Source organism: Aptenodytes patagonicus, chromosome 2, assembly GCF_965638725.1.
Source record: "Aptenodytes patagonicus chromosome 2, bAptPat1.pri.cur, whole genome shotgun sequence".
Taxonomy (NCBI): Eukaryota; Metazoa; Chordata; class Aves; order Sphenisciformes; family Spheniscidae; genus Aptenodytes; species Aptenodytes patagonicus.
The window spans coordinates 108,216,652-108,230,568 of record NC_134950.1 but is presented as its reverse complement, the minus strand read 5'-3'; the positions used below and the strand labels follow the sequence as shown (position 1 = coordinate 108,230,568).

Here is a 13,917-nt window from a genome sequence, read left to right as displayed (position 1 = left end):
TAAAACCCCAAAGTTTTGGTGGGGGCACCAGTCCTGGAGCCAGGTCTTGATATCCTGGGCTCGCCTTGCTTCTTCCAAAGTCTCCCCTCATTACTGGGAGGATTGAGGAAAACACTTCCTGTGCTCCCAAATTTTTTAGCATTCTTCCCAGGGTTCTGAAATCATTTGATCGACCTCAGACTTTTTGTTGTGACATCATTAGTACCCACGTGAAAGAACAGGAATGGACAGTGATCTGAAGGTTGTACTAGGCGCTTCAGTTTTTTGGTGACATCCCCAATTCAGCCCCAGGGAGGCAGCAAACCCCCCTGAAAAGAGGGTCCATTCTGCAAATGGGCGCTTCCATTCTGCGCAGGAGGGAATCACCAATGACCATAACTCACCATTGTTTCTTCTCAGCGCTGGTCATAATGCAGGTTTTGTCACGAGGGGGTGGTCCCTCTGACCTCAGCAAGACTACTTGCACAGGTTCCTCCTCTTTCTCATTATGCACTTCATCTACCGTACCCAGGTCCTCATATCACTTCTGTAAAAGTATCTTAGAGGGTATCTATCTTAGAGGGTAAGGAGAGGTTTCTCTTACCGCTCTATACTGTGACCTTCTTCCACCCCTCCTTATCCCTTGTGATGCTGCCTTCCTCCTGGCACAAAGCAGATCCAGGACCTGCCTCCACAGTGGCCATGCTGAGTTGGCTTGCACGCATCATAGATTACAGAGTACAGTGCCATCGATCAATCTCCCTCTCAGACCCTCGAATACTCCTGTCCGCCCACCTCCTCCTGCAGCTCGGCCACCAAGCAGAGCAGCTCACCAATCTGGTCACACCTCCCACAGGCTTGCTTGCAATCACTTTCCACCTCTCAGAATATCCCTTCACACATCCCACAGCCGGAAACCTGGGTGGCCGCACGCTTGGACAGGAGCTCTGTCTGTGTGGCTGCATTGACGCTACCAGGTGCTAGAAGCTCAGGTGAAGCAGAGGACACTCCTTTTCACGGGGAGGTCACCAGGCTGCCGCCCGCCGGCCGGGAAATATACACACTCCGCTACAATCAGCTGGGCTGATTGCTTTCGCCTGCTTAAATCTCCCGCGCTGCCAGGTGCAGGCTCCGCCCCTTGCTGCCTAGTCCAATCAGTGGGTCCGGGGTCGTTTGCTCGGGGAACGCCCCCTGTGCTTGTCCACGTGTATCCCTCCTCGTACTTCCCGCCGCTGCTGGTGCTCCTCGCGCGGCTCCGGCGTCCGTTGCAAATCGTTACTAACTGAGAAGAAAAACGGAGTAACAGCTCCCCTAAGAGCTGCTCAGACGTCCTCCTCCACAGGGCTGTGCTACTGTGAGCTGCACCATTACGGCTCTTTGGCTGCATCACCCCACCAGGTCACAATAGGTCAGATCGGGAGGAGACAATAAGGCAAAAAAAAAAATCGGCACTTCTTCTACTGAGTGTTTTTGATTGTGAATACTTGACAGAAGAGCATGCAGAAAGGGAATGCATTGTTCACATGACCCGAAATCCCAGGGATAACTTGAAAGTCAGAGCCATCGCCCCCGGACACTCTTCAGGCACACCCAGGTCCAGGGCAGAGTTTACAGAGATGTGAAGCGGAAATACAAGCCAAGTTCCACTATACAGTGTAGGTATCCTGTAAACAGCCCTATAAACTATGCTACTAACCCTCACAATGTTATCAAAGGTCTCACGGCACTTTGCCTTGTGTTCCCATAAAGGTCCCGGAGCTGGCTAATTACATGAGAACCTGAGCTATCAGTTTTAAAAATAGGCAGGTTTCTAACCCTGAAGAACTCCTGAAGATCTAAAGCCAAACAAATAAACAACACAAAGCAACTTTTGGGACATCTTCCTGATTTCTTGAGGCTTCGTAATTTTGCAGTTCTCAAGGTCAGCATTTTTTGTCAACAATGAAAGTCTCTTATATTTTCCTTAATGACCTATTTATATCTAGATTTTCCACTGTATTTTCAAAAGTATTTTCAATTTTTTCCTATATTACTGCTACTATGTCGACCTAAATGTAAGGCAAATGCAAGTCTTTAGCCACCCATACTTTTACTGGAGTAGAAATAAGAATTAGCAATGTTGATGGTATTAAAAAAAAAGGCTAAATCCCCACATAATTCTCCCTTTTCACCACAGCCCACTTTCCAAAAAACCCATGCCTAGTTCTGTAACCTCCTTCTTTCCAAGGCTCAAATTTACATGTTTTTCCACAGCATACCGTAGTGCTAGCTCCCTCTCTAGGCATGTTGCTCTTTCTCTCTCAGCACAGCCAAAAGGACCTTGTGGATAGTGGCCAAGTTTCTACATGGGTTTAAGAGCACAAAGCCCCATAAGCCCACACACTTCTTAACACTGTTGGTTGCAGCTTAATTTAAAATCACCATGCTCAGGTGTCAGGCAAGCCTTGGGCAGACCAAGCAGCACTCCCTCCCCTGATGCCGTCTAGCACAGGCGAAGCTTTGAGCCATTGGTGGTGCCCAGACTCTCCTGTTTCTGTACCCTTTGGCTGGGGTGGGCGCTCAGCCAGGGCATCCAATATTGATGCAGAGCCTGGTCTTTCTTGGGAGAAGCTGGGACCTCAACTGAAAGAGCGGACATATGTGGAGGGTGTGTTGATCATGGACACAATGCAGCAGCATTAGGGGTCTGGTCTACAACCTTTCTAATGCCCCACTTCCTCTGGTCTGACATGAATGCAGCAGGAAGCCCAAGTTCCTCGTCCCTCCTTTCTCTTTTTTCCTTTTTGTCATGAAACAGCCTTTAGTTTAGTGTCCTCCTGCACTGGGTCAGGGAGTCCATGTGTTCCTGCCCAACACCCATTGCAGCACAGCCCTTCTTAGCCAGCTCCAACCACCAGAATCCTGTCAGTCCTCAGAAAGGGCAAAAAATGGTAAATCCATTTCTGGGGCATATCCTGGAAATGTATCTGGAAATATTGGGCAAGCCAGATTTTTCAGAAAGAAAATTTTGGTAAACTATTTCTCCTATTTCTGAGCCAAGTAGCATACACACACACATTCACTCGGACTGTATGAGTGAAATTGGAGAGTGTTAAAACCATGACTGCTTAAAAACTGGTTAAATCCCATCATCCTTAAACAGCTTTGGAATCTACCCAACATGTACAAACAAAGATACAAACAGCTCCAGAGATACTAAGTCAACCTCAGCTACTGCAATTAAACATAGGAGGAATGAGTAAAGATAGGCCAAGGTCCTGATTTTTCAGATGCACACCCCTACAACTTTACTACCACCTCAGAAATCACAAGAACAATTCATAAATTTAACATAGTATTAATGTTTACAGGCCTACTACTCAAGGCATTTGCCAACAACATCTAGCATGTCTAGTTTATAGACATGAACTTGAGACTGGATTTTTCCATGCAGGAATCTACAGTTTTATATATGATTAATCATCTCCCCTAAAAAAAAATCACCAAAGTCTTGTGAGACACTTTAAATTGTTCCTCTTTTACAGTGATTCCAGCTATTTCAAACTCACATGGGATTTTTATCTCTCCAGCGCTTTCTAAAAATCTTACCTATTACATCTCAGCAGCATATTGCTTTAGTCTGAAAGTATGTGCACACTTAGATAACCTTATTGAGAATGCAGTCCTTACAAAAGGCCTTTGTGTGACTATGCACACAGGAAAATGTATACAGAGCCTGTATGTCACTCTGTGAACCGGACTGAGGTTCAGGCATGAACGTAAAGGTATCCCAAATCTAACAAATTTATCAGAGGTAACAGCAAGCAAAATTCTGAGCTCTTCAACGAGTTACTCTAACAAAATGAGGCATAGGCGTCCTAAGTTATCATGAAATGTGACTAAATATTACCATTGCAGAGATACAAACCATATTTGATCCACTTCTTCTGAGGAACAGATATGGGTGGTTCCAAGAAATAACCCAGAACAAATAAAATCAAATATCAAATCTGGATGTTCTCCAATTAACTAGACAATGCAAGATCAAATATATATTTGACAGGAACAAATGCATATCCACAAGTCTCAGTGCATGTATATACCATATACTGTTGGTTTGTCACTACATGATCAATACCACCTTTTGGGGTTTTTCAGGTAACTGCCTTCTGAGGAAACAGACTGACACGTTAAGCCAGATTTCCTCATAAAAATCCTTCACAGGCTTCTAAGTGCTATTTCAAATGCCTGGCACTTGCTATGGAAAGAGCCTAAAGCGGTCAAAAGTTGTTTCAGTGCTCCCAGAAGGATAATGATTTCATCTAGCAGTTACTTTCAGGGGTTGTTGTCCTTTGTCACTTGGAGCAAAACGTGCTTATATGTGAGAATATGGCTGTGAGTTTGCTATAGCACTCAGTTATATGAATGCATTTTAACTGTTTTCATAGGCAGGGAGAAGTTTGTGTGCTGGGAAGCTTCCTGCTGAGGTCTGAGTGCCTCCTCTCATCACTTGCATGTCCTAGGTATAAACAGCTATCATCTACTTCAATGGGAGTTTCACATTAGCTTGCAGATGAAAAGGCTGGAAACTAGTACTTCAATATACAATCAACATAGTTCTCTTTATTTTTACAGCTGGATTATTCTACTGCAGTAAACATAAGCATGCAAATTTCTTGGACTTGATTCCATCCCACATTTTGATTTCCCATCCATAGTGCATTTCATCTAATTTTGTTTTCCTGTATTTTCTTTCACACCTGCCACCTGCTTTACAAACAAATAATGACTTGTATATAATACAGGTGGCAACAGGAGAAAGCCCAAAAGTCAGATTTAATTAGGCGGGATATGAATAGCTGTAGATTAAAAAAAAATATTTGAGGGCAGCATGTACATAATACCAGAAAAAAAAGTCATTGTTATGTAAAAAACTAATTCTGCTTTTTCAAGAACCCTTGAAACAACTCTTTACCAAAGATGTTAAGATTTTTACAAAGATGAAAATGTATTTTAATTATTTTAAAGGCTTAGTTTTTTAAAAGGTCATGAAGGAATTTAAGGTGAATCCATTTTTTAAGACTGTTTAGATTACTGGGAGGGCACAAGCAGTTGTTTGCAACCTGGAACAGTTTCCATATAACGCTGCCAAAATTGCATACCTAAGAAGAAATCTTTATGGGGCAAAGCACCAGCTGCTTGTGGATCACAGAATCATAGATCACAGAATGGTTTGGGTTGTAAGGGACCTTAAAGATCATCTAATTCCAACCCCCCTGCCATGGGCAGGGACACCTTCCACTAGACCAGGTTGCTCAAAGCCCTATCCAACCTGGCCTTGAACACCTCCAGGGAGGGGGCATCCACAACTTCTCTGAGCAACCTGTTCCAGTGTCTCACCATCTTAATCATAAAGAATTTCTTCCTTATATCTAATCAAAATCTACCCTCATTTGGTTTAAAACCATTACCCCTTGTCCTATCACTACACTCCCTGATAAAGAGTCCCTCCCCATCTTTGCTGTAGGCCCCCTTTAAGTACTGGAAAGCTGCTATAAGGTCTCCCTGGAGCCTTCTCTTCTCCAGGCTAAACAACCCAAACTCTCTCAGCCTGTCCTCATAGGGGAGGTGCTCCAGCCCCCTGATCAACTTTGTAGAGTCAGCATAGCTTCATCAAGGGGAAGTCATCCTTGATCAACCTGATAACCTTCTGTGATGAAATGACTGGCTTGGTAGATGAGGGGAAAGCAGTGGATATTGTCTTCCTGGACTTCAGTACGGCCTTTGACACTGTCTTCCATAACGCCCTCATAGACAAGCTCTGATGAGCAGACAGTCCGGTGGACTGAAAACTGGCTGAATAGCCAGGCCCTGAGAGTGCTGATCAGCGGTGCAAGGTCTAGTTGGAGGCCTTGTGGTGTAACCCAGGGGATACCACCACACACTAGTGGTGTACCCAAGGGGTCCATACTGGGGCCAGTCCTGTTTAACATCTTAATCAATGACCTGGATGATGGGGCAGAGTGTACCCTCAGCAAGTTGGCTGATGACACAAAGTTGGGAGGAGTGGCCGATAGGCCAGAGGAGTGTGCTGGCATCCAGCATGACCTCGACAGGCTGGAGAAATGAAGTTCAGCAAGGAGAAGTGAAAAATCCTGCACCTGGTGAGGAACAACCCATGCACCAGTGTACGCTGAGGGCCACCCAGCTGGAAAGCAGCTTGGCAGAAAAGGACCAGGAGGTCCTGGTGGGCACCAAGTTGAACTTGTGCCAGCAATGTGTGCTTGCAGCAGAGGAGGCTACCAGTATCCTGGGCTGCATTAGGCAAAGTATTGCCAGCAGGTTGAGGGAGGTGATCCTTCCCCTCTACCCAGCACTGGTGAGGCCACACCTGGAGTACTGTGTCCAGTTCTGGGCTCCCCAGTACAAGAGAGACATGGACACACTGGATAGAGTCCAGTGAAGGGCCATGAAGATGATTAAGGGACTGGAGCATCTCTCCATTGAGGAAAGGCTGAGAGAGCTGGGACTGTTCAGCCTGGAGAAGAGAAGGCTCAGGGGGATCTCATTAATGTCTATAAATACATTTATTTGTATTTGGGGAGGCGTGCCAAGAGGACGGAGCCAGGCTCTTTTCCACGGTGCCCAGTGACACGACCAGAGGCAATGGGCACAAACTGAAACACAGGAGGTTTCCTCCGAACATCAGGAAACAGTTTTTTACTGTGAGGGTGACGGAGCACTGGCACAAGTTGCCCAGGAAGATTGTGGAGTCTCCATCCCTGGAGATACTCAAAAGCCATCTGGACATGGTCCTGGGCAACTGGCTCTAGATGGCCCTGTTTGAACAGGGAAGTTGGACCAGATGACTTCCAGAGGTCCCTTCCAACCTCAGCCACTCTGTGATTCTGCAAATATTAAAACATTAAAATTGGTACAAACATTTCCGCTTTATGCAAGACACTAAATGTCTTCAAAGGAAGGGAATAGTTCTGGTTTGATATCCCTTGCAGTGACATGTAACACAAATCCCTTCTCAGTTATTCAGCAAGATCCTTAAATTCCCTAATAGCTCCCCTTTGCCCTCTTGGTAGTCTGCCAGACTTGCGAAGTCTCCTGCAAGCTTCCTGTTTCTGACTTATGCTTTTGAGAACTTCTTTAGCTATTTGCCCTCATGATTTCCTTTGTGCACACTGTCTGATGTAGTTTACTCTATTGTAACCCTTGCGCTAGGTGTCAACAGCAGAAGCAGAGGAGGGGTTTACTCTGCCTATCTGGTGGGCCAAGTTTTCTTGTTCCAAGAGTTTTCTAATATAAATATTTAAAAAAATCACAAGGCAGCAGCTTGTGCCCCTTTTAAAGAGTGTGGCTGTTCACTTCAGAGTTCCTCCAAAGAAATGATTTAACTGACAAAGAGTAAAAAAGAACAGGCCTCTGCACCCTTTCAAAGACAAAAATGTAAGGGCTGAGTGCTCACTTGTTTAGCCTTGCCAAAGGAAGACTGAGGGACACAAGGGGGGTCAGATCTCTTGCTATAAATACCTCAGGGAGAAAACAGTTATTCATGCTAAGAGACAATGCTGGCATAAGAACAACTGCATATAAACTAGCTGTGAATACATTTAGGATGAATACTGAAGGCAGATTTTCATCCACTGGAGCAAAGAGACCCCAGAGCAATAGCAGCACACATGCACACAATGGCACCCGAGTTCAAGAACAAGTTTAACGGGAGACTGGACTCTGACACAGAAGATCTATTTTACTGTTGCATCCTTGTCATCTGTTCCACATTATAATTCATTCCGATAAAAGATGAATACTTTTCATGAATAACTCTGTTGCGTGTTACGCCCATGCATAAACCTCACGATGGCCTGTAGTGATGAATGACAGCCAAGCACACTGAATGAAAAATTCCTGCCAGCCTACGCCTCATAGAAAAGGCGTCAGCATGACATACCAGTTTATCAGTCTCAGAAATAATCCCGATAAAGCATGTATATAACTCAACCTTCAATGTGTGGCTGACGCACAGATTTTGTACTCAGAGAGCTATTTCAGCTAGGGGTTAGATTTCTCACAGCCCTCATGCTCCTCTGTAAGTTTTTCCAATGCAGTCACTGTGGAGGCACAGTTAAATGGGTACAGACATCTCAGAAGGTGACATCATATATTCTTCCTTCTTACACTGAAATATGCAATGCAGGCAAAAGGCACTTTTATACCATTATAACCACAAATGAACTAGGAAAATCATATGCTTTAACAAGACTTGAGCCACTAACACAGGCTCACGTGAAGTCAAGTCCTTGAAAGAAATCTTTAAGAAACAAAACTAAACCCCTGTTTCAGCACACAATCTATTCTTGCTTCCCCAAGGTTTTGCTCATTAGCTGGTTTTGAATGCCAGAACGCAACTTTCTTTCAGAACAGACTGCCCTGTAACATTCTGTTGTGAAATTTAACATTCATAATTTTATTATAATCTGAATAGAGGCGATATCTGAAGAGCAGAGAAAATGACTATACAAAGAATTTATAGAACATTCATTTACATACTGGAGACCTTTTGATGCTTCTTTACAGTTTCAAGAAAAAGGCAAAAATTTGCACTAGTAGGTAAATCCAGGAAGGAAACATTACATTTTTAATGATACTGTTGGATACACGGAAACCATTTAATTAAAAACATGGCTTTTAGCATTTTTGTAGTTTAACACTGTACGATTATAGTAGTACATTTACTAAGCAGGTTAATAGGAGTCTGGCTAAATACATGTGTCAACTTGCTGCTATTAGTTATGAAACTGCATATACACATCTACCAAAAACCTTGAAAGAAAGTGCTGTATTAACTATTTAGTCCTGTATTTGCCTTGAACATAAGTTTCGTGAATATCTTTCTACATACACTACACAATGGTACATATTGAACTATTTTGCTTTGTGCATTTTTTAATTCATTAAAAAGCAAAAGCACGTGGCAATATACCATCCAAAGGAATGCATAATAGAAAACCTCCCTTAGAAACAGGGCAACTTCTTTTTTCCCCACTTACCAAGTAGAGCTAAACTCCCAGGAAACACCACCAGGAGTGTCAGCATTCAATTCCTTATGCTCTTGAATTCAGCAGGCCTTGAGAAAGCACAAGGAATAAAAAATAAGGCCCTGAATGGAAATGATAATACCTGGGAAAAAAAAAGACACTTTATTTTCAGCCCGAAGGCCAACACTTGGTGTCTCACAAGACACACTAAAATTTAAGTATCATCTACAGAAGTGAAAAAATATAGTAAAAAATTCCTCCTCCTGTCAATGCTCACAACACATCAGACTTAAATCTAATTGAGATGTCAGCTGAAGAAATTCACTGGGCTCCAACTGGCTGACTAGCTTAGGTAACTGGGTTCTTGGTGCATCAAAAGAATATTAAAAGGAAACTTGTCCTCACATGTTTCAAAAGGATCAAAGCTCCTAAAAGTAAGAACTGCATTCTTTTTTGGATGGTACATAAACAACATTTAAGTAGTATACCTCTGTGTCAGAAGAACAGAATTATTTGGTACAAATCACAGGCACTTGCCTTTGTTGCTTCAACGGTAGCTACTACGCTTTGGATTGCTTCACCCTTCTACACACATCCAATGCCCACTGCTACTAATATACCACTTCCTGGTCCAAATACAGTAAACTTCAAATCTTTCTTCTCTCTCCCTTTCTTCCCCACCCCCTTCCTTTTAAAAAGTATAAAGTTATTTATACAAAATTCATAGTTACACAAATAGTTTGGTAACACTTTGGCTATGGTCACTGAATAAGGTTTCCATGGTCCTAATACTTTAGGAAATAGCAAGAGAGCTGTTAATAAAAAACAGATCATAATTAAAACAGGACAAACATAGTTCAAATTGGTGGAACCTTCTTACCATGTAGCCCAACCGGAGTTTCCCATTCCATTTAACAACTATTTAGTAAAAGTGCATAGAAGGATTAAATCCTCCAAGTGGGTACAGTTACCAGTTAATCCAGTGCCTCATGCATTGGCATGCCAAATTCAGCATGTCATTTTATTCCTCAGGTTATTAATCTAATGTTGACAGCCACACATCAAAGAAATAGAGGCAAGAAAACTTTTCAGCACTGTCACACTGAAGCTGCTTTATTACCATCAGTTCTGATATGGGGGTCTAGTACTGCTTTTTTTGGAGTGAATGGGAATTACCCAGTAGACCTCAGCAGCTTAGTCTCCTCGTGAAGGTTTCCACTGTAACCTACTGTATCAATTTTCCGTAAAGCTAACTAGCACTTCGTTATGCATTTAAAATACCCATGTGTTTAGAAAGATACAGAGATATGTACAAGTGTGATAGTTGTAGAAATCATGACATAAATGCTCTCAAGAAATGGGACAGAGTAACAAAATAAATTCCATTCCCTTTTGGATTTCCTGACTCAAGGAATTATTAAAAAAAATTATAAACCAAAAATAGTTCCTACAGATTAAAAAAAGCCAAAATAAGCCCCAAAACTCCAATAAAAAGGGGGCCAAAAGAATCCACAAATATAATTATGTGTTAGGTAGGGGAACAAATGTTACTACCAAAACAGTATTGCAGAGACAGGAAATGGGAAGTATCTTGTTACTGTTAAGACAAAAGTCAAAATATGAGACACTCTTGTCCATAGCAAGGCACAGGCTATACACACTTTTCTTATGCAAAATAGTTCTAAAGAGGCAAAGCTCAACAATGGTCTAGTTTAAGCATATCCATATGACATATCAAGATCTGAGATCTACTATAAATAATCTGGCACAGGTAAAAATATATAAATCATAAAATTTTCTTCTTTGCTTTTCCCTCATTTTTATCCTGTAATTATTAAAATACAGAATCTTCCCTGCTTAGTTCTCTGTATAAAAAAATAGTAATACAATAAAAACAAATTACAGAATAATTTCCACGCAACCTTTTTTTTTGTTCTGCCACCTCTCCCCCATTTAAAATTTTTCAAACTAAAACAGACCAGCCTTCTTAACACTGAATACAGAGCAATCTCCCTGAATATTCCACACTGCCGCTCCTTTCTTATCAGAAATCAACTTGCACAAACCTTCTCTTCACATACATCTTCCCCTTTCTCCATTCAGTTCCCATCACTGATCACATAAAGATGAAGGGAAGAGCAAATAGTCTTCCTCAGACCATCATTTTCTTAAGAGCATGTTTGCAAGGCCTATAGCTACCATTGATGCAACTATGGCAAGTGTCTTTGTGGAGGTTATACAAAACATTTTCTGCACAAAAACGCAGCACAGCCTAGTGAGTATTTCTGCTCCAATAAATGATGAGAAACAGCATGTGAAAATGTATTAGAAACGCTTCAGGAGAAAAATTTTTCATTTATGCTTCATTCAGGTACGGGCTACATGGGTTTGGGTGGCACTCAGCTTCTTTTGTTTTGTCCTTTGATATAAAAACAAAGAAATAATGCTTTGTTAAGTCAGAGGCATCTTCAAAGAAAAGGCTGAACTCTTGCAAACACAATGCAGATAGACTGTCCTCTGCTTTCCTTCTTGGGAATGACAAGGTTCAGACGTTGCTGCTGAATAGGCTTTCTCCCTCTCACAGTGCTTTCCTTCAGTGAAGTCAGTGAAGAGCTCTGGGTCAAGGATGGAAAGGCATTAGATCTTCTTCTGGGATCCAATCATGACCTTTGATACAAAGTTCACAATGGCGCTGGCAGGTTGCTCTGGATCGTGCTCTGCAAATAGGTGGCATACGTTGTCTGTGGCACTGCCTTGCTTCCTGGCAACGAACCCAAATACTCTGGCAAGGGCAACAATCACAGTGTATCAGAGAACAGACAGACAGGCATCGCCTCGATTCATAAAGCAAAACAGATACTGCAGAAACCGAAAGCACAAATCAGACTTCATCTGTTCTGATGGAGAAAGTCCTGTGTGACTGCTAAACACGGTGGTCCAGATGCACCAGCCAACTCAGGTGCTCCTGAGTGGCTCAGGATGGCCAGAATCAGGGAAGGAGACTGTCCCCTTCCTTCTACTCTGTCTGTACTGCATCCTGTACTGTTTGCTGTCAGAGACATGCTGCTGACCCTGGGGATATATTTAATCTGATTCAATACTGCTGTTCTCTTACCTTCCTTGGGGGGTGTGTGGTGTGGTGTGCCAGGAATTGCCTAAAGAGAAGTTTTGAGGGCCACACATCTCAGTGGACAGAGTACTGGAAATAGGACTTAAGCCATCTATTTCTGTTCTTTTCCAGAAACCAGTGCCTGAGCTCTCTCTGTTTAGGTTTTTTCTTTTGGTAAAAGGGGGACAACAGCATTTGCCTTCAACAGAAAACACTTTGCAATCCACTGGTAATGATATATTTATGCCACACACTAGTATTACTAGGAGTGTTTTCATCTATGTGCCATGTGTGGGATTTTTTTTTTTTTAAAGCTATCAATCTAAGTGAGACAAGTATGCTTGTGTTAGTGTTGCTGGACAAGTGGAACATAAAACTGAGTAGCAAATGGCTCTGTTTTAATTTCTGAAACTTTAGTCAAATCACAGATGTGTGACGTAAATAAACCACGCTAGCTCTGGCTCCAGAAATCCCACCATCACATAATTGGGCCCTGACTTGCAGAGGTGCAGATGAAGTATCTAAAGCCTAATTACAGTGGGCAGAGAGACTTTTGTCTCTGAACAGCTGCTTTCCCTTCTACGTCTCTGACAAAGATAATTTAGAACACTAAGAAACTGATCACTGTAATGATATTCCTAAAACATTCAGTTAAGACACTCAGACAGGTGTCTACTTACTTTGCAGAAAGGCCATCTTTCATCCATCTTGTTGTCCATTGAGAAAGCAGTAAAAAAAAAAAAAAAAGGAATAGAGAAATAAAAATGAAACCTATGTTAAGATTTTTTTTATATTAACAATACAAACAACATATTAGAAATACTGCTTGTCTTCCTTACTTTCTGTCCTGTGGATCCAAAGCACAGAAAATAACAGTGTTGACTGGATAATGTCGACGAAAGAAGAGTCTGGGTAGGAAGAAATAAAACAAGTTTCAGGAATAGTTAAGACGGTTTAAGTTTTAAACAATAAACAGATCTGAAAAATAAATTATATTTAATCTAAATTTAATAATGACGATATATTCTTTTTGCTATCTGAGTGACTTTGAAAGCCACCTGAACTGCTCCAACCAAATAAATCCATGTTTAGAATAATAATGTCAAGTTTTTGAACCAAAAGAAAACTGACCCTCAAGCTAAGAAAAAGAACTAGAAGTATGAAATGTATTTTTTCTAAAAACTGGCCATTTAGATACTATGTCAGTGGGAAATGCAACTTCTTGGAACTTGTGAATAATTTGATTATATTAAGTTTCAAAATATAAGCACTCCTAGGCATTATAATTTAAGATTTTGTCCTTGATCTGCTATAAACGCTTGCAGACCCCATGGAATTAAGAAGTCTGGCACCTTTTTTTTTTTTTAACCTATAATGAATTCCTGTTGTCCCTCCTTTGTTATGTCAGTTTTCAAATCTAAAGACTTTGTGATAGCCTTAATAGCATTCAGTACAAAGTAAATATAAATTAACTTTTTATCATAGTACTTTACAGGCTATCCAAAGCACTATTTCAAATACTGGAGATACACAGTGTCTGCTTAGGCCAACTCAACAGTGATACTGGTGAAAGGTACCATGAAGATAAATTATTTCACTGAATAGGTTGAATATCAAATGCTGGCAAAGCCATTACTTTCCCTTTTTATAGGAAATAACAACAATGAAAAAAATGCCATGACAAAGTGACCTTACAGAGGTAAAAGCTGCCATGTGGAAGTAATATCCATAGCTTAAAACATTCATTCTCTAGTACTGCAGACAGCTGACACTGTCACCGTCATTCTTTAGACAATCCTA

The 13,917-nt window shown here is 41.7% G+C and overlaps 1 protein-coding gene across 9 annotated transcripts in view; it reads right to left on the bottom strand.

Moving 5' to 3' along the window:
* Positions 1-8,405: 8,405 nt before the first annotated feature.
* TNS3 (tensin 3) overlaps positions 8,406-13,917 on the bottom strand; it is a 252,479-nt gene continuing 246,967 nt past the window's right edge. For all 9 annotated transcript variants that reach the window (XM_076330716.1, XM_076330717.1, XM_076330718.1 and 6 more), the window contains 3 exons: positions 12,957-13,025; positions 12,798-12,824; positions 8,406-11,790 (listed from right to left, as the gene is read on the bottom strand). In XM_076330716.1, the coding sequence (XP_076186831.1) occupies positions 11,646-11,790; positions 12,798-12,824; positions 12,957-13,025 (241 nt within the window). In that variant the 3' untranslated portion in view covers positions 8,406-11,645. The remainder of the gene's footprint in view (positions 11,791-12,797; positions 12,825-12,956; positions 13,026-13,917) is intronic.